General features: G+C 39.5%; 1 protein-coding gene across 1 annotated transcript in view; it reads left to right on the plus strand.

Moving 5' to 3' along the window:
- Positions 1 to 21,679, plus strand: part of LOC125461458 (breast carcinoma-amplified sequence 4-like) — a 29,065-nt gene continuing 7,386 nt past the window's right edge. Inside the window, exons 1-2 of the mRNA XM_048550271.2 lie at positions 1 to 344; positions 13,603 to 13,674. Of these exons, the coding sequence (XP_048406228.1) occupies positions 123 to 344; positions 13,603 to 13,674 (294 nt within the window). The 5' untranslated portion in view covers positions 1 to 122. The remainder of the gene's footprint in view (positions 345 to 13,602; positions 13,675 to 21,679) is intronic.

The following is a 21,679-nucleotide window of genomic DNA, read 5'->3' on the forward strand; positions in this document are numbered from 1 at the left end:
GCCGCCTGCAGGCTAGGAGGGACAGTGTCGGGCTAATAGTGTCGAAGGTGGCTGAGGCATTATTGCTGTCTCCAAGCAACCGGTAAAGAAGTCGGGAGGGCGTTAGGAAATCGGCAGTTTTTATGGATCAGGAGGTGGATAAGCGGCGAGCGGCCGGTAGTTCGGGCTCGGAACTAGTGATCGGGCCTGACGAAGGGGGCGGGAGCCCGGGCTCGGGGCCATCGGTCGGGCCTGCCGGAGGGAGCAGGAGCCCGGGCTCGGAGATGGAGCCAGTGCAGAGCTTGGTGATGCAAGAGAGTGCACAGGAGCTGGCAGCGTCTCTGGGAGCTGATCCCTGTCCGGAGGTAGGTGCAAGCAGTCACAGCCCAATGGGATTGAATTCAGCATCCAGCTTAAAGTATTAATTTAGTAGAGTTAATAATTTAAAAAGCATTGATATAAAGGCAATATGTGTGATCTCGTGTAGTTTGTCTTTAATTGCATTAGGTTGAAAGTTAGAATACCATGCAAAAATGTTCTGGTCCTAATCAGACATCTGTACAGTTTCGTTCGTAGCAGTGTTCAATGATCTAAAATGCCAACGACATTTTTAATCATCTTTCTGGCGTAAAGATCTTGAAGGTGATTTTTTTCATACTGCAGTTCTAGCATTATTGTGGATTTACAATATATTTGATAGGACAGCGACCCTACAGGATAAACACGCCTAAACTGGCCCTTCATTATCTCACCACAAAGCAAGAACTGCAGATGTTGGAATCAGAGATAACAACGCTGTTAAGCTGGAGGAACACAGCCGGCCAGGCAGCATCAAAGGAGGAGGAAAGCTGACATTTTGGGTTAGGACCTTTCTTCAGAAATGTGGGAGGGGGAACGGAGCTGGGAAATAAATAGAGGAGGGGTGGGGCAATGATAGGTGAGTGCAGGTAGGCAATGCAGGTAGGCAAACTGGGGATTGGTCAGAGAGGTGGGAGGAGCAGATAGGTGGCCTCATCTCATGACCAACCCTCCCTCTCATCCCCACCTCCTTGGTCTGACACAACCTGTCTGTCTTCTCCCCCACTTATCCGCCCCACCCCTCCCACTGACTAATTCCCACCATTCCCTACCTGCACTCACCCATCACCATCCCACCTGCCTTCCTCGGCTGCATCCTCCTTCTCTCTTTATTTCTTAACCTCCTTCCCCCTCCCCATTTCTGAAGAAGGTCCCAACCGAAACATCAATTTGCCTGCTGTGATGTTGCCTGGCTTGCTGTGTTCCTCCAGCTTCACTCTTCATTATCTCACTACTGTGGGATCTTGGTGCACTAATTGGTTGCAACATTACAACAGTGATTAGAATTAAAAATGTTTAAGGCCCTTGAGCACAACTAGAAGTTTGTAAGGGTGCTGCAAAATTATTAACAACAAATATTGACATAACACATTTTAATATTATAAAATTTCCAAAGTGCTTTCACGGGAATATTTTAAGTATGGCACTGAGCCAAACAACAGGACAGTCAAAAATAAAGGAGTAGGTTTTGAGGAGCATCTTTAAGAAAGAAATTATCGTAGGGGATAGAATGTGTACAGTGGGAATTCAAGAGTTTAAAGCTACCCAGTTAATGATGTGGACCAGTGATGGAGCATTTTAAGTTATTATTAGATGAACACCTATCTTAGATGATTATGGAGGTGGAGGGAGTTATGGAGATGGGGAGTGATGAAACTATGGAGGGATTTGAAAACAGTCTAGAGAATTTTATCAAAATAGCCATTGATGTGAAGCCAATGTAGGTCAGTAAGCATGGGGTGATAATTGAATGGGACTTGAGCTGCAGCAGGGATGAAGTTGTATCATTACAGAAGTTGTAACTAGGGGTCTTGGAGATGACATAGCTTGTTTGTTTGAAAGCTTATTTCAAGGTCATAGTACAGCTTGTCACTAACCGTCTGGGCTAGGATTATTGCCAGAGGGGGGGAATGGGATTTGAAGTGGGAACCAATGGCATATGTTAATACTTCTCAAGATTTAATTGAATTGGTATTTACAATGTAAATATTACATTTTTACTTGGAAGAAATTGTACTTTTCTGGTGGTAGATGTCAGATAAGCAACCTATTCAGTTAGGAATCAAGAATTGTAAACAATATAGGACTGAGTGTTGCCAGTGTACATGTGAACATTAATGCTGTGTTTTTTGGATGGCATCAAAGGGGATCATATGTAGGTGGCGTTTAGAAGATGGCCCAAGGATAGACAGATAGCAAGAAGAGTGGACATTACAAATAATACTTTTTCTATAGTTATAGTAGTTAAGAATGGGTCTAGAAAAAATAATCCCATCCAGCCAGATTACAGTCAAAGACTGCAACCAGGTCTAGAGTGATGAGGGATAACTTGCCTGTCAACACAAGTCTTTTTGTTTGAATGAAGACCAGAGGTGAGAGAGTCCTGGAGAAGGTACTTTTGTAATAGTTGAAAAACAGAAAATGTGAGAAACACAGTAGGCATGTTGGAAATGTGGAAAAAAGCTGATGTTTTTGATGAGCAGGCCTTTTCTGTGAGATGTTACAGATAATATTAGTCTGTCAGGAATATCTGATAGTCGTGCTGAAGCATTCACACACCTGAACATTCACCTAGCTGTTTTCTGCAATTGTTTTACTTCTTGTTCATAGGCTTAAATTTGGCAATCAATGGGGTTAACTGAAATGGCAAATCTGGTTTCAGAGGAGCTTTGGCAGAAATTGTTTGACCTTCTTGAACACTTCAGAAACCTTAGTAAAATGGGTTGTTTTTAGACCTGTACTCTCAAAACATTACACAATTAGAGTAAGGTGGATGTTGGGCAGAGGATAAGAAGTTTAAGGGAAGGATTTGGAAGACCCAAGCATAATTAACTAAATTGTAAATTTTGTGCGAGTGTTTTTGAACAGAGGGCACACGGGTATGTAGCTGGTGAGGATGGAAGAAAGAAAGCAATAAAAGAAGCAGAAAATGAAACAGAAATTGCAGGAAAAGCTGAGCAGGTCCAGTAGCATCTGTGGAGTGAAAGCAGAGTTAACGTTTTGGGTTAGGTAACTCTTCTGAAGAATTGAAGCAGGATTTGATAACAGAGATGCTGAACTGGATATATGGCCAGAGGATTTCCAGATCTGGTGGGCTGAAGCAAAACCAATGGGCAGCAGGAACTAATTAATAGAAGTAAGGCCATGTGTGGTGAAGTTCGTGGCACAAGAACGGTCACTGAGAGAATTCAATTGTAGCCGTGATGAAGGCACGCATGACGGGGCAGAAGAGGTGAAGTATGTTGAATTTCCATATGTTTCATAGATAAGGGAAGCCAAACTTTGTCAAAAGGGAAGTTTAAGATTAAACAGAACTTTAAGAATGCACAGCATTTGGTTAAGCCTCAGCCAACAGCCAGACACATAGTATGTTTGTGCAAGTGGCAAGACCTGAATTAGTCTGAGCAAAACCTGAACTAGGGCTTCAGTTTTGCTAATGTCGAGTTGTACTGTAAAAATCCTGTAACTGGAGCTACCAGTTTGATATCTGAACCAAATATTTATATACAAAAAATTTAAAACACGTAAACTTTCTGTTCTTAATTATTTTGTTTAAAATTCAATTAATTGTATAATGTTGTTGATTCATTTTATTGTCCTACAATATGAGGCTTCTGAAAATATAATGGTTGAAAATATATATTTGTTGCAAATTTCAAAATCTTGAAATAAGTTTTTAAGTAAGATTTGTTGATTGCTTTCAAAAGAACTAGTCTATTAAATAATATTTGTAAAACGGTTATTTAAACAACATGCTGTAACATGCATCCCCCTTGTTTGGAAAAGCATTATAAGACATTAATAGTGCAAATATCGTTTGAAAGCTTCATTTACAGGTGTTCCTAACCATTATAATTAGTTCCAAAAAAGGCAAATTTTGATGGAATTCAAGTTCTAAATTTGGGCAAGGCAAATTTTGATGGAATTAGACATGAGTTTTCAGGGGCTGATTGCAGTAGTTTGTTTGCTGGCAAAGAAACCTCTGGCAAGTGGGAGGCCCTTAAAAGTGTGATAGCTAGAGTTCAAGATCTTTATGTTCCTGTGAGGGTGAAGAGCAAGTTTGGCAGAAGTATGGAACCCTGGATGATGAGGTATACTACAAGGAAAAAGGAGGCATGGATCAGAAACAGGCAGCTGGGATCAAGGGAATTCCTGGAGGTGCAGAGAGGATGCAGGAGCTTACTGAAGAAGGAAATCAGGATGGTGAAAAGGGGGCATGAGAAAGCTTTGGCTGAGAAGATTAAGGTGAATCCAAATAGATTATTTAAGCATATTAAAGGAAAAAGAATAATTAAACAGAGAATAGAACCTCTCAAGAACCAATGTGGACATATATGTGTGGAACTGCAGGAGATGGGTGAGGTCTCCAATGAATACTTGTCCTCTTTATTTACTGAGGAGAAAGACATGAAGATTTTGGAACTTGGGAAGTTAGTGGTGATATCTTGGGGACAGTCCATATCATAATAGAGGTGGTGTTGGAAATATTAGAATGTATGAAGGTAGATAAATCTCTTGGTCAAAATCAGATATATCCAAGAACTCTGCAAGAGACTAGAGAAGAAATTGTGGGGGATCCTGGCTGATATATTTGCATCATCATTAGCCACTGGTGAGGTCACAGAAGATTGGAGGGTAGCAAATGTTGTGCCCTTATCAAGGGCTGCAAAGATAAACCTGGGAATTATAGACCAGTAAGCTTAACATCTGTGGTAGATAACTAACTTAAGATTCTGAGGGATAGGACATATATGCATTCAGAAAATCAGGGATTGATTAGGAGTAGTCAGCATGGCTTGGTGCTTGGGAGATCATGCCTCACAAATTTGTTAGAGTTCTTTGATGAAATGATCAGGAAGGTGATGAGGGCAGGGCAGTAGACAAAGTCTATATGGTTTTTGGTAAGGCCTTTGATAGGTTCCACATGGTAGGCTACTCTGGAAGGTTAGATCGCATGGAATCCAGGAGAGCTGGCAAATCGGATACACGATTGGCTTGATGATGGGAAGCAGAGTGTAATAGCCGAAGGAACTTTGTCGGACTGGAGGCCTGTGACTGGTGGTGTGCCTCAGGCGTCAGTGCTAGGCCCATTATTATTGTTTATTATCTGTGTCGTTGATTTGGATGAGACTGTACAAGGCATGATTAGTAAGTTTGCGGATGACACTAAAATAGATGGTATCGTGGACAGTGAGGAAAGTTATCAGAAATTGCAGCAAAGCAGGATCTTGATCAGCTGGGGAAGTGGGCCGAGAAATGGCAAATGGAGTTTAATATTGATAAGTGTGAGATGTTGCACTTTGGAAAGTCAAATCAAGGTAGAAGTTTCATCATGAATAGTAGGGCCTAAACGAGTGTAGTGGAACAGAGGAATGTTGGAGTTCAGATGCACGGTTCTCTGAAAGTGGAGTCACAGGTAGACAGGGCAGTGAAGAAGGCATTCGGCACACTGGCTTTCATTGGTCAGGTCACTGAGTACAGAAGTTGGAATTTATGTTGTAGTTGTACAGGACATTGCTGAGGCTGCAGTTGGAGTATTGTGTTCAGTTTTGGTCACTTTCCCACAGGAAGGATGTTATTAAAGTGGAAAGCTTGCAGAAGAAATTTACGAGGATGTTGCCAGGACTCCAGCGACTGAGTTATAGGGACAGTATGGCCAAGCTAGGACTTTTTATTTTACAGTGCAGGAGACTGAGGGAAGATCTTATAAAAGTGTATAAAATAATGAGAGGCATGGATAGGTTGAACGCATTCAATCTTTTTCCCAGCTTTGAGGAATCGAGGACTACAGGACATCACTTTAAGGTAAAGGGGAAAAGAATACATGGGGCCCTGAGGGGCAACATTTTTACATGCAGGATGATATGCATATGGAATGAGCTGCCAGCAGAAGTGGTTGAGGCAGGTACATTAACGAAATTTAAAAGGTGTTTGGACAAATATATGGTTAGGAGAGGTTCAGAAGAATATGAGCCGTGCAGTGGAATGAGGTTAGCGTGGATGGACATTTTGGTCAGCATGGACCCATTTGGGCCAAAGGGCCTGTCTCAGTGCTGTAGGACTCAACGACACCACGACATTTAGTTTAAGATGCTGCCTATTATGGCATTATCTTTACGTTTAATGAGGGCCAGAGCCCTAAGATCATTCCGGCTGACAGCACAGTATTCCTTGTTTCTTGCGGCCAGTTTGATAAACTTGATTACAGAAACTCGCATTTCTGATTTCAACCTTTTGAAGTCTGCTTAATATAACCCCTTTGGGTGCATATTTCCCAGCTGCCTATCTACCTGTTTACCTCATGGAAGATGGCGTTCCTTATACACTGTAGGGAATCTAATCTAATCTAATCTAATCTTATACTGCTTTCCAAGCCATCAGATTTTCCATGGTTTCCTGACTGCAGTCAAATGCTGTAAGTAGTGCTTGAAGATTGCTAGGTTTCAAGTGTGAATAGTCACACAATATCAAGTCTTCTTATATAAAGTCAGAAATAGGAAACCATTGTTATAAGAATAATTTTAGTCTGATTTATTTCCACATTTTAAAATAAATGTTCTTTATATGCAGGTTATACATTTTACCGAATTGTGTAACATTGTATATAATAACTATGTTTCCATAAACAGTGATTATAACCAGACAGAGTAATGAATATAACAGTATGCACTGCAGAAAATCTACAGACATGTTCTTATTCTACTGGGAATTACTGAATAGTGAATATAGATGTATGAGAACTCATATTTTTACACTAATTTGAAGCTCAATGTTGATTTTATACTGAGTGTAAATTGCAAGTTTTAAATACCTGCAAATTTGTAAAGTGAAACAATTTTCCCACACAGTGTGTATTTATGGATAGAAGTTGCCATATTTAAATGCAGAAAAGTTAGCTGTCTAATTGTCATTTTAGTTTAAAATTATCTAGATTTGACAAATCTATCTATGCCCCTTCTGCAAATTGGACTCTTAGGCTGTTTATTACAGATTTGATGCTAATTAGTCTACCTTTTCCTACTATTGTCCCTGCCTCCCCCACCAATGCATTAAAAAATTAAGTGTTCTGGAACACTTACGTGCAGTATCACCAAATTGTGGGCTCCGAACCGACAATTTCTCCCAACAGAATTTCTGGTATTTGTTGTGTTCCTATATGGAAAAGGTTGGGCCGTTCTCAGGATAATGGATTTATTGCAGTGCTGATGGGTTTTTTTTAGTTTTATGTTTAGCATACATTTTATTTTCATTGTTACATGTTGTTTCTGTTCCATGCCCAACTGTCATTTACTTTATCTGTACATGATATCATGTCTGAAAGTTGAAACTGCATCCATTTAACTTGTACACGCATTACTGCAGTCAGGAGTGCTGTATAGATAAAAATAATGAATGGTTCAATACCCAATTCACGCTAATTTATATTTTTCCACTAAGTTTATGGAAGAATTAAAAGAAAATTTGTTCTTACATAGCACCTTTCACAACCACGGGATCTCTTCGTTCTTCACAGCAAATGAAGAACTTGTGAAGACTTAATTATTTGTAACCACGTAAACATATGCATATGTTTAAATAGCTTTCCTGAATTCTGTTAGTGTAATCATGCTAATATCAGAATAGTATAAACAAATGTAAAGCCGTTCCCTTTTGCACTTTATTTACTGTCAGTGTCATGATTTAATGGCATTTTACTAGAATCTTAATATCCGAAAAAAGGTAATTTACAGTTAGTTCTAACATGATATTTAATAAAGTTGCAAATCAATGTGCATTTATCCCATTTGTTGTTGTGATCTGGCTAATGTAATTAGCAGACAGGTACCTGACTGGATCGTTCATAATAGGATTTGTTTTCGTTTTTACAAAGGGACCACTGCTGAAATTCTGCTTTAACAATAAAACAAAGGCTTATTAACATAAGAAATGAAAATAAAATAGAATAAACTAAACCATTACACAAATTTAAAGATTTTTAAACACAGTAAAAATATAATCTCTTAATCCCCAAGCATTCCTTTGAAAAGAAATAATGTTTGTACAGTACCCAGAACACCATTCATTCAATATTCACAATAGAGTCCCGTATCTAATACCTCAGTATAGTTAAGTCACTTGTGACTTCAGCTTTTGGACTGGAAATGTAGATAGCTTCTTCCTTGCACTCTCTCACACCTATTTAAATGTATTCAGCTTTCAGTAACCTCTTCAGGGTTTATGCCAGCACTTATAGTCTTGGACTAACACTAACTGCACACTCTAAGGTAACCTAGTTCATTATGTACCCTGCCCTATTCAGGATTATAGATCTATACAGATGTTGTAATCCAAGCTTCACAGGACTCTCCCGTGTGAAAGTCTACCCCTCAACCCCGTGTGTGTTTCACTTAAGCTTGAAAAAAGCAAGTTCCAGATGGTTCTAACAAACCTTAAGACCCCAGTATTTATTTTGCTAGGTCACAACACAAACTAGAAGAAAACAAAAGTGCATTTGTGGTACACAAAATCCAGCCACTCTAAAGCCAAGCCTTAAAATTGTTTTAAAATAAATCACTATGGCAACAGAAATAGCTACAAAATAATTAACTTTAGATTCTAAGAAAACCCACCTGTTATTAACTCAAAAACCATAAATTCAAATTAACAATGATTTAAAAAAAAACATGAATCTTATAGTTTGCATCACATTATTTTCTTCCATTTTGTTGTCAAGATGAAGAATGTTTTGATTTATACTTCAAGCTTTTTGGTATGCTTTTACAAGCTCAGATGAGGGTTGTAATTTACTGCATTAAATAAAATAGAACTCCTGTTGCCAAGGGAGAGACAGATAAAGAAAAATCCAGAAGGGAGGCAGTGATTGTCTGGGTGCGCCAGAGAGCGAATTGTTCAACATTCCTGTCGGAAATCCTGCAAGACTGCTGGGAATTGTGTCGAGTTTTCTGAAGTTAATGTAACCGTGAATTCAGTTTGCAGCTTGTTTTCAATGTCTTGGGCAGAGGTATCAGCGGAAGGAAACAAGAATTGCAGGTGAATGCACAGAAGTTCACCTGAAGGAAACTTGTTGCAGCTGTGCTAGCCGGAGCAAGAAGTCTTGATGTGGTGATGGAGGCAAATCTATGCTCAGGCATTATTTGTAAGGAAATTATTCCTGACATAAAAGGGGTAGTATGAGCTGGAATCCTTTTCTGGTGTTCAAAATGAAATCTTTCCAGCCTTTTTGTCTCGTGCAATATAATTCAGGCCTTTTTCGCCTTAGAATTATAGAATTTTACGGTACAGAAGGAGGCTGTTTGACCCATCCTGTCTGACACGGCTCCCAAAAGAGCTACTCAGGCAGTCCTATTCTCCGAACCCATTTCTGTAGCTCTATGAATTCATCTCTTTCAAATATATATCCAGCTCTCAATGGGGCTTCCTGTGGAATCCACCTCCACCTGTCTCCAAGGCAGTGCATTCCAAATCCTAACAATTCTTTGCGTAAAAAAAGTTTTTCTGCACTTCAATCCTAGTTGTCACATGCTGACAATCATGAAATTGTGATCCCTAGATGCTGGCATACTGACTTGTGGAAACAGAATGTCTTTCTTTACCCTGTTAAAATTGTTCATAATTTTGAACACCTCAATAAGGTCACCATAATCTTCTGTTACAACGAAAATAAGTCTATTTTCCATAATCTTTTCTTGTATCCAAAATCCTTCAATCCTGGTATTATTTAATAAATTTCATTTTAACTCTCTCCAAAGCTTTCACATCCTTCCTTAAATAAGGTGCCTACAATACTCTAATTGTGGTTTGACCAGTGATTTATAGAGGTTAGCATTACTTCCTTGTTATTATGCTTAATGCCTCTGTTGTAGAGCCAAGTATCCTTTTAAACTTTCTCAACAACTGCTTCAGCTTGCCTGGCCACCTTCCGGGTGCCATGCACATGAACCCAAGGTCCGTCTGCTCATGTTCTGCCGTAAAAAGTTGTACCATTATCTCTGTGTTTCTTCTACCAAAATGCACTACCTTACATTTCTCTGCATTGAAATTCATCTGCCAGGTCATTTGGCCAACTTGTCAAAGTCCCTCTGAAGTCCCTCAGCATGATCTTCACAATCCACTGTTTTCCCTAGCTTAGTTTCATCTGCCAATTTAGGGAACTTGCCTCAACACTCATATCCAAATATTTCATAAAATCAGAAAAAGCAAGGGTCCCAACAATAATCCCTGGGGAACCCCACTTTCAACTTGGCTGTAATCAAAGAAATGCCCATCTATATATACCTGCTGTTTCCTGTCTTTAAGGCAACGTGTAATCCATGCTGACAAAAACCCATCGATCGCAGATACTTCTAATTTGTTAACCAGTCTGCCATGTGATACCGTATCAAATGCTTTGTGGAAGTCCAAATGTACAGCATCCACAACAGTACTGTCTTCCACTGCCTGTTTAACTTATCAAAGAACTCTATTCAGTTTGTCAGTCATGACCTGCTCTTGACAAAGCTATGTTGACTGTCAAGTATCAATCTGTTTTTCCTATTGAGCGTATATATACGTTGTCCCACATTATGGCCTTCATCAGTTTTCCCATTTTTAATGTTTAAAAAATGTTTGTTCTTTGTGTTAAATGTACATCTGTAGATTCTTGAGAATGTGTTCAGTAACTGACCGCTATGATAATTAAAAAAAACAAAGTTGATCTCTCTCTGGCCAGGTTTCGATCTGGGGTCTATTATCAAGGGCTGGGATCAGAACACAAATCAAATCTCCCTTATGTCCAAAAATCTGAAAGTTTATGGAGCTACAATGGATTCTTACTCAATAATGATTCAAACAGAGAGCGAATGATTCAAGAAAAATAAATAATAGTTTCCAGCAGCTGCCATTTGATTGCTTGCAAATATCATGCTTAAGACCCAGATGTAGATCTTTCGTCAGTAACAGTAAACTATAGTGACAATGCTTGTTATAACACAAGTAGTGATGCGATCCTAATTATTTATCTTCTATCCACCTGTCATTGCCTCTGCACTAGATACGAGGTGCTAGAATATCAGTAAATAAGTGATGTAATGGAATGAATAAGGTACACCTGCAATTTTTTTAGTTTTGAACTGACTTCATTTTTCCCCAGTTAGGATATTGGGTTTGCCTTCTCTTTAATAAGAGATAATTAAAATGACAAAAGCAAGTTGTCCCATATTTTTGAAGATAAATCTATATTAGGTAGGTGTTTTACTTACAGTTCCTTCAAAAAGGTTTTGGCCAAATTAGGCTCATCTCTTTCCATTATTACAATGTCTGTCATTTTGAAATTTAAGTTCCCAATAGCTGGGTTGTCCATTGGCAAATATGGTGAACGAGTATTCTACTATCCATTTTGGGATCGTGAAAGGTAATTTATCCAACCATACCTTTATTCCTTGTATCAAAAGCCTTCTTTATATGATAACTTGGATGCCTTTAAAGTTCTTTAAAGAAAATTCTTTTTTTAAAAAATGTATCTGTAAAGGACATGGATTAGACTCTCTAATTTTAAGTTTTGTGGTAAGAAAGCAATATGGGATAGCAAGGGTCAGTTTAATTTACACATGACATATGATCAAATACAATAGTAAGCCCTCAGTTATGACTTATTCCTTAAAGGTCTCGTAACTTTTAGCAGAAGCAATGATGTAGTGGTCGTGATTCTGGACTAGTAATCCAAAGTCCCAGATTAATATTCAGGGGATATATATTTGAATCCCAACATGGCAATGCTGAAATTTGAATTACATTTTTTAAAAAAAAGTCCAGAATTAGAAACTGGTATCAAGGTAACCAGCTGCTTGGTTGGTTTTCATCAACACCGATCTGTATCCTTACCCTGTCTTGTCTACATGCAATTCCAACCCCAAGGCAATGCAGTTGACTTTTAACTATCCAATGAAATAGCCTAGCAAGCCTCACAGTTCAAGGGCAATTAGGAGTGGACAATAAATACTGGCCTACCTAGCAATACCTACATCCCTGTTCTGAAGAAGAAGAAGAAATTGGCTCATGACCATTTTTTCATGGACAATTGAGCGTGGGCCATTAATCGCTTTTGACAGTGACAATATTATCCCCAGAACAAGTAGACAAAGAAAATCCTTGTTAATTTTGTTTAAGGACTATGTACCATGCAGGTGTAGTTCCCTTTTATCCAGAATTTAACATTATTAATATATTCACATAACTTGGGAGATATAGTTCTGACAGCTTCCCACAGATCATCAGCGCCACACTGTTGGAGGGTCAGTGCTGAGGCAGTGGGCGCTACACTGAAGATGCAGAAATTCATCAAAGATCCTTAGACAGCACCTTCCAAACCTACAACCACTTCCATCTGGAAGGACACAGGCAGCAGTTACGTGGGAACACCATCTCCTGCAAGTTCCTCTCCATGCCACTCAGCATACTGACTTGAAAATATATCTCTTTTTTTACTGTTGCTGAAACAAAATCCTGCAGTACCCTTCCGAACGTGGTTAGTAAGTTTGTGGATGACACCAATGTTGGTGGTATAGTGGACAGCGAAGAAGGCTACCTCAGATTACAAAGAGTTACCTCAGATTACAAAGAGATCTTGATCAATTGGGTCAATGAACTGAGCAGTGGCAGATGGAGTTTAATTTAGATAAATGAGAGGTATTGCATTTTGGTAAAACAAACAAGGCCAGGACTTCTACAATTAAAAGTAGGACCTTGGTAGTGTTGTACAACAGCGAGACTAAGAGGTTCAGGTACGTAGATCTTAGAAGTTTGCATCCCATGTGGATAGTGTGTTTAAAATGTCATTTAGCACACTTGCTTTCATTGCTCAGACCTCTGAGGTTGGGAGTTGGGATGTCATGTTGAGGTCGTAAAGGGTGTGGGTGAGGCCTGCTCTAGGGTACTGTACCCAATTCTGGTCGCCCTATTATAGGAACAATATTATCAAGCTGGAGAGGGTTCAGAAATGATTTACCAGGATGTTGCTAGGAATGGAGCATTTTGGTTTATAAGGAGAGGATGGGCTGGGACTTTTCCCTGGAGCATAGAAGGTTGAGGGGTGACCTTGTTGAGGTTTATAAAACCATGATGTGTATAGACATGGTGATTGACAGGTGTTTTTTTCCCTAGAGTGGGGATTTCAAGACGGGGGGCATATTTTTAACGTGGGAGGAGAAAGATTCAAAGAAGGACATGAGGCAACATTTTTACACAGAGTGGCTCATGTGGAATGAACTTCGAGGAAATGGTGGATGTGAGTACAGTTACAATGCTTAAAAGACATTTGGATAAGCACATGAATAAGAAGGGTTTGGAGAGATATAGGACAAGTGCTGGCAGCTGGGACTCATTCACTTTCGGATTTATGATTGGCATAGACTGGTTGGACGGAAGGGTCTGTTTCCGTGCTGCATGACTCTATAACTACACCCTGTAACAAAATAGAAACTGAATAGGATAATAATGAATAATATGATTTTGATGTCAATTTATCATTGTGGGCTCATGCTTGTGTTTTGTGTTTTTTTTCTTGTGTAGGTCAAGAAACTTGATGAGAGCATTGAAGAAATGTTAATCAGACTGGATGAATTTTGTGCAATGCTTGAGATGGTAAGTATTTCAATATTTCTGTTTAACCAGAATATTTAAACATTTCAGGAATGGTGATCATTTTTTCATTAAGGTTTAGGATGACTGTGGAAAAGAAAAATGTACAATCCAGAATAAGAACAACAGAGCCAGACCGAATAAACTGGAACCAAACCTTAGGAGGATAAATGACCTGAACATTGCATTTCCTCCAAAGAAGGGATGGTTTGGAAGTGGTGAGGTGTATTTCCTAAAAAGGGACAAATTGGGCAAACAAATTTAGAGCTACCTGAATTAAAGGGTAGATAGCAATTAAGATATGAGAAGAAAAACAGTGCTTTTGACAGATGTCAGGTAGAAATTACAATGGACAATTTGGCTGACGATGGAAGATTCAGAAAGGAGGTGAGAAAGCAAATAAGAGAAACAAGGAGGGATTATGAAAAGAGATTGGCATAAAAGGCAAAAGCCTTCTGTATGCATATAAATAGTATCAGGGTGGTAAAAGGAGCTGATTAGGGACCAAAAGGGGACTAACACTTGAAAGCAGAGTTAAATGCATACTTCGCATAGTTCTTTACACGGGAAACAGATCCTATCCAAGTCTTGATGATGGAAAAGGAAATTCGGTCACTGGAACCAAAATTGAGGCAGCATAGGATAGATTATCTGTACTCAAAGCCAACAAAGCACTGGGACCGATGAAATGCATCCAATTTACTGAAGGAATTGCGGAGACATAGAACATAGAACAGTACAGCACAGAACAGGCCCTTCAGCCCACAATGTTGTGCCGAACATTGATCCTCATGTATGCACCCTCAAATTTCTGTGACCATATGCATGTCCAGCAGTCTCTTAAATGACCCCAATGACCTTGCTTCCACAACTGCTGCTGGCAACGCATTCCATGCTCTCACAACTCTCTGTGTAAAGAACCCGCCTCTGACATCCCCTCTATACTTTCCTCCAACCAGCTTAAAACTATGACCCCTCGTGCTAGCCATTTCTGCCCTGGGAAATAGTCTCTGGCTATCAACTCTATCTATGCCTCTCATTATCTTGTATACCTCAATTAGGTCCCCTCTCCTCCTCCTTTTCTCCAATGAAAAGAGACCGAGCTCAGTCAACCTCTCTTCATAAGATAAGCTCTCCAGTCCAGGCAGCATCCTGGTAAACCTCCTCTGAACCCTCTCCAAAGCATCCACATCTTTCCTGTAATAGGGCGACCAGAACTGGACGCAGTATTCCAAGTGCGGTCTAACTAAAGTTTTATGGAGCTGCAACAAGATCTCACGACTCTTAAACTCAATCCCCCTGTTAATGAAAGCCGAAACACCATATGCTTTCTTAACAACCCTGTCCACTTGGGTGGCCATTTTAAGGGATCTATGTATCTGCACACCAAGATCCCTCTGTTCCTCCACACTGCCAAGAATCCTATCCTTAATCCTGTACTCAGCTTTCAAATTCGACCTTCCAAAATGCATCACCTCGCATTTATCCAGGTTGAACTCCATCTGCCACCTCTCAGCCCATCTCTGCATCCTGTCAATGTCCCGCTGCAGCCCACAACAGCCCTCTATACTGTCAACGACACCTCCGACCTTTGTGTCGTCTGCAAACTTGCTGACCCATCCTTCAATCCCCTCATCCAAGTCATTAATAAAAATTACAAACAGTAGAGGCCCAAGGACAGAGCCCTGTCGAACCCCACTCACCACTGACTTCCAGGCAGAATATTTTCCTTCTACTACCACTCGCTGTCTTCTGTTGGCCAGCCAATTCTGTATCCAGACAGCTAAGTTCCCCTGTATCCCATTCCTCCTGACCTTCTGAATGAGCCTACCATGGGGAACCTTATCAAATGCCTTGCATCCACAGCACGACCCTCATCAACTTTTCTAGTCACATCCTCAAAAAACTCGATAAGGTTTGTGAGGCATAACCTACCCCTCACAAAGCCGTGCTGACTGTATTTGATCAAGCCATGCTCTTCTAGATGGTCATAAATCCTATCCCTCAGAATCCTTTCTAACACCTTGCAGACGACAGACGTGAGACTTACTGGTCTGTAATTGCCAGGGATTTTCCTATTTCCTTTCTTGAAGAGAGGAATTACATTTGCCTCTCTCCAGTCCTCAGGTACGACTCCAGTGGAGAGCGAGGATGCAAAGATCTTCGCAAGTGACGAAGCAATTTCATTTCTCGCTTCCCAAAGCAGCCGAGGACAAATCTGGTCCGGGCCTGGCGACTTGTCAATCTTAATGTTTGACAAAATTTTCAGCACATCAGCTTCCTCTATCTGTATCCATTCCAGCATGCACACCTGCTTTTCAAAGGTTTCATTCACTACAAAGTTCGTTTCTTTCGTAAAGAAACGTTAACTCTGATTTTTTTCTTCACAGATGCTGCCAGACCTGGTGAGCATTTCCAGCAACTTCTGTTTTTGAGCACTGTGATAATGTTCATTTAGAGACTCTGCTACAGTGGACCGAATGGTGGTCTCCTGTATTATTCTGTGACGTTGGCAAAGTTAACGTATACATTTTATTTTTGAAAAGTAGATAAATTACATTCTAATGCATGAGAGGTATATAGTTAATGCTGCCTATAAATTCAGGTGGGCTTTTCAAACACTGACTGCAGCAACTCAAGGTGCAGCTCAAAATCACCTTCCTGAGGGCAATTAAAGATGAGCTTGGCTTTGCAAGAAGCATTCACGTTTCAAGAACAAACAATACCGTAAAGAACATGGTGTTGTGTTGAGTTTTCGGCAGGTTTGGCAATATTAAAAATGAAGAAGGACCTCCATACAGTACAATGCTAGGTTATGGTGATGAGTACTAGTTATGATGAGATGTATATAATTAATATATACAGCAAACTTTCCTTAAAATCGGCATCAATGGGACTAGGAATGTGTCGGTTGATCAAATATGGTGCATAATCAAGATGTCCGCATAATCAATGTTAAAAACAAACACTAATAAAAACGTAATGCAGAGGGTATCCGCATCACTGTTATATTCTATTTACAGCATAAATAACTTCAATAATAATGCAACTTTGCCTTAAATAAAACTTAACGGCAGAGAGTCTTCTTACTTGCACCTTCAACTAATCACTTGGACATTGCGATAGATCAGTTTTTGAGTTAATTTCTCCTCAAATTTGAATCAACTGTTAATATTTTGTTTGGCAATTTGATTGAATAACATGTATATTTACATTTAAGGTAAATAATTTTTTAAAATTATAATAATTGGGCAGAAGTATTTGGGAAGATGATGACCTAGTGGTATAATCACTGGCCTGTGTTAATCCAGAGACCCAGATGGCAGACACTTGAATTTATAAACATTAAGAGTCTAATGATGACTGTGAAACCATTGTTAACTGCCATTAAAAAGCTTGTCTGGTTCAGTAATGTCCTTTAGGGAAGAAAACTGCAGTCATTGCCCGGTCTGGCCTACATGTGACGTCAGTTGCACAGCTATGTGGTTGACTCTTAACTGCCCTCTGGGCAATTAGGGTTGGACAAAAATGGCTGCTCTAGCCAGTGACACCCTCATCCCATGAATGAATTTTTAAAAATACAGTAAACTTTGCTGTATTAGTGGTATATAATTTTTGCCATTTAGCGAGACTGCTGGTTCATAAGGTGCCAGTTAAAACAAATTTTACTGTATTAACATATTATTTTGGAATTTGGATTTAAAAATGTAGGCAGCAAGGTATTGGCTGCTTCTGGTTCTTTAAAGTCAGAAAGCAGGTGACTGCAGACCCATGTGGTCTTAAGGAATATTTATATTTTTGGGTTTATGACAGGCAGGGCATACATGTAAGGCCATAAATTTTGTTTTCAGTTCTAAAGAATCTAGGATTGCACATGCTATTTTTAATTCAATTCAGAGGACACCAGGATAAAGTTTAGAATCCAGTTTAGATGCCCTCCAAGGAGGAGGTTAGAGAACAAGTTAGCTCAGTGGAAGGCTTGAGTTTGTATTGCTTCCAATTCAGGAGAGTTTGGTTAGAATCTGCAGATTACTAGAATTTAGACAGTAGACAGTTAAGGTCCTCAGCTTTATAAAAAGTTCATGTCGGAAAGGACTCATCAAATTTCTTCATAGTCCACGGTAAAGAAACTGCTAGAAGTCTGTTAAGTAGAACCAGAATGAGTTGAGTTGGGGGTATAATTTCTTAGGACTTGAGAAGTTACAAATAATTTGGTTTTTATACTTCTGTTTAATAAACTTCTGTTACCCTGCTGAAGAAAATTTGCACGCTTTTGAATATGTTTCAATAACTAACCACAAGAAACATACCCTAGAATACGGAAGAGGCCATCGAGTCCGTGAGCTTCTGTGTTGCTGTTGAGGTCACCAACCAGATAAAACATTTCACTGTCCTTTGCAGGGGGTCTGGGACTTGTGTGTAGGGGGCAAGCAATGTGTGTTTTCTTAAAAATATTTATATAGAAAGACCCTCTTCCAGAAAGTATAAGTTAGAATATGTAATTCAGTATACTATGATGTATGAAACAACATAAAGGAAAGAAAGAAAGCTGGGATTAAGGAGAAAGGAAGCATTTTGTAGCAGATCACAAAATTCAGGCCAATACATCAATTGATGCCATGCCAAAAGAGAGCACTTCCTGCAAATGTACAGAGGCAGATGCAGCCTGACCAAATAGGGACTGATTATACATTGTTGGTGATCCTAAAAACACAAAGCATTAATGATAAAGGCTGTTCCCTGTGCATTAATAATGGGAAAAGTGAAAACGGACAGAACTACAGGATGCAATCTACAAATCAACAATGAAAAAACTCTTGGCGATGTAAAAGAACACAATGTGTATGTTCGCTATAAACATTTAGTTATGTTTTTAATCCAGATCTTTGATAAAACCATCATTTTGTAGATTTTCTCTTTCCCACCTGCACCATATAAATCTTTCCGTTAAGACTGCAATCGTTGTATTCAAGCTATGGTATTGTTAGATTCACTCGCACGCTGTAAGTCAAGCCCTACTATTCCCAAATTTATGACAAAAGTTTAAGATTTTAAAATAAGTATGCACTTCCAAACTTACCTGATTTTCAGACCCAGTTTAATAGAAAGCATACACCAGGTTTCTGTATTGAGCAATAATTACTATTTATTACAAGTAATTAAATTGTAGCTAAAGGTAAACACTTATAAAACATCAGCATATGACACTAGTGGATGTGAGTTTGCTCGCTGAGCTGGAAGGTTAGTTTTCAGACGTTTCATCACCATTCTAGGTAACATCATCAGTGAGCCTCCGACGAAGCAGTGATGTTATGTCCCGCTTTCTATTTATCTATTTAGGTTTCCTTGGGTTGGTGATGTCATTTCCTGTTCTTTTCCTCAGGGGATGATAGATTGGCTCCAAATCAATGTGTTTGTTGATGGAGTTCCGGTTGGAATGCCATGCTTCTAGGAATACAAAATACCTTGCAAGAACTGTGACAAACACTACATTGGACAAACAGGCAGAAAGCCAGCCACCAGGATACATGAACATCAACTAGCCACAAAATGACATGACCCACTATCACTCGTATCCTTACATACAGATGAGGAAGGACACCACTTTGATTGGGACAACACGTCCATCCTAGGACAAGCCAAACAGAGACACGCACGAGCATTCCTAGAAGCATGGCATTCCAACCAGAACTCCATCAACAAACACATTGATTTGGAGCCAATCTATCATCCCCTGAGGAAAAGAACAGGAAATGACATCACCAACCCAAGGAAACCTAAACAGATAAATAGAAAGCGGGACATAACACCAGCGCTTCGTCGGAGGCTCACTGATGATGTTACCTAGAATGGTGACGAAACGCCTGAAAATTAACCTTCCAGCTCAGCGAGTAAACTCACATCCAGAACTTCAACCTGAGCTACAAATCTTCTCAAAATATGACACTACTGATTAAAATTTTAATCCTTTCATAAACTCTCCCTTACACACATGCACTGACAGGGGAAAGAACACATGGATGGAGCAGGATCATAGAGAGGAAACAGTGGATGTAGTATATTTGCATTTTCAGAAGAAGTTTGATAAGGTTCGATTAAGCTACGTAATAAGGTAAGAACCTGTGATGTTGGAGAGGCAGTATATTAGCACGAATAGAGGCAAAGTAATAGAACACTGGAAGTTGGAATAAGGGGGACAGTTGTCAGGATGGTAACCTTCAATGACTGGAGTGCCACTGGGATCACAATTATTTAAATAAATATTTATGATTTGTATGTGGAAAGTGGGTGTACTATAGCCAGGTTTGAGGATGTCTCAAAAATAGGTGGGAAGGCAAGTGGTAGGGATGACTCGAAGAGTCTGCAGAAGGATATAGACAGGTTAAATGAAAGAACAAAAACTTAGCAGATAGAATAAAAATGGGAAATGTGAAGTTATGCAATTTGCCCAAAAGTATAGAAGAGCTAGATATTATTTCAATCAAAAAAGACCATAGTAAATTACAACACACAGGGATTTGGAGTCCTCATGCATAAATCTCAAAAAGGTATGATGCTAGTTCAGCAGATAATTTATTTTAAGCAAATACAAACTTGGCCTTTATTTCAAATTGAATGTAATTTAAAGTAGGGAGGTTTTGCTAAATCTATACAAGGCACTGGCCAGACCACAACTGGAATATTGTGAACAGTGGTGGTCCCCTTATCTAAGGAAGGATATGTTGGTATTGGAGACGGTCCAGAGAAGGTTCAAGTGTTGATTCTGTTTATGAAGGGAGAGTTTGAGTAGGTTGGTCCTGTACACATTAGACTCCACAAGAATGAGAGACGACTCCATTGAAACAGAACATGATTCTGAGGGGACTTGACAGGGTATATACGAAAAGGTTGTTTCCCCATGTGTTACTGTCTAGGATGAGAGGGTGTAATCTCAGTAAAATTTGTTTGAGTTGGTTGCTTGGGTATTGAGTGACTTGCTTTGCAAAACATGCAGTCATAGTTTCAAAACAGTGGTTTTAAAACATTCTTTCTCATTTCAATCCACAATGAAAAAAAAACACAAAAGAAAGAAGACATGGTCCTTACAAGACTGACCAAAGGTTTTAGCAGCACATTCTCCATATATTCTGAAATTGCTGAAGAAACTCAGCAGGTCTGGCACCATCTGTGGAGAGAAAGCATTTAACATTTTGAGTCAAGTGTCCCTTCTTTAGAATGGTCTGAACAGTTATGAAGGGTCATTGGACTTGAAATGTTAACTCTGCTTTCTCTCCAGAGATGCTGTTGGATCTGCTGAGTTTCTCCAGCAATTTGTTTTTGTTTCAGATTTCCATATCCGCAGCTCTTTATTTTACCTCTGCATCTTCTGTATTGGTTCAATTACTTTTAATTGCCATTGGACAGTGATTGGACTTGATAAGTGCCAGGTCTACTGATACTCGAAGATCTCCTTGACCTATAGTATTAGTAATTCATGCTGTACAGTTAAATGTTTCTTCCTTCCTTTTGAAAAGTATGTATAAATTTGCCACATGCCTGTTATTCGCACATTTCGTCAAACCATTTTTAAAGATTGTACTGTATTTCTTGCTACAGGAGCAAAGTAGTCTTGCTGCAATTGTACAGGGCATTGAAAAGGCCACACCTGGAATAATGTATGCAGTTTTGGTCTCTGTCGGCGGAAGGATGCTGTAGCTTTAGAGGGAGTGTAATGAACTTTTACCAAATGAACTCCTGAAATGGCAGAACTGAGACATGAGGAGAGATTGAGTCAGTTAGGATTGTATTCACCGGAGTTTAGAAGAATGAGGGGGAGGGAATCTGTTAGAAACCTGTAAAATTCTATCGGGACTAGTCAGATGCTGAAGGGATGTTAAGGGGTAAATATTTTAGAACTGAGATGAGGAGGAATTCTTTTTCGCCCGGGGAGTGGTGAGCCTGTGACATTCACTCCCGTGGGAAGTTGACGCCAAACCATTATGTTTTCAAGAAGGAGGTAGATATAGCT

The sequence above is a fragment of the Stegostoma tigrinum genome, chromosome 19 (assembly GCF_030684315.1).
Source record: "Stegostoma tigrinum isolate sSteTig4 chromosome 19, sSteTig4.hap1, whole genome shotgun sequence".
NCBI lineage: Eukaryota > Metazoa > Chordata > Chondrichthyes > Orectolobiformes > Stegostomatidae > Stegostoma > Stegostoma tigrinum.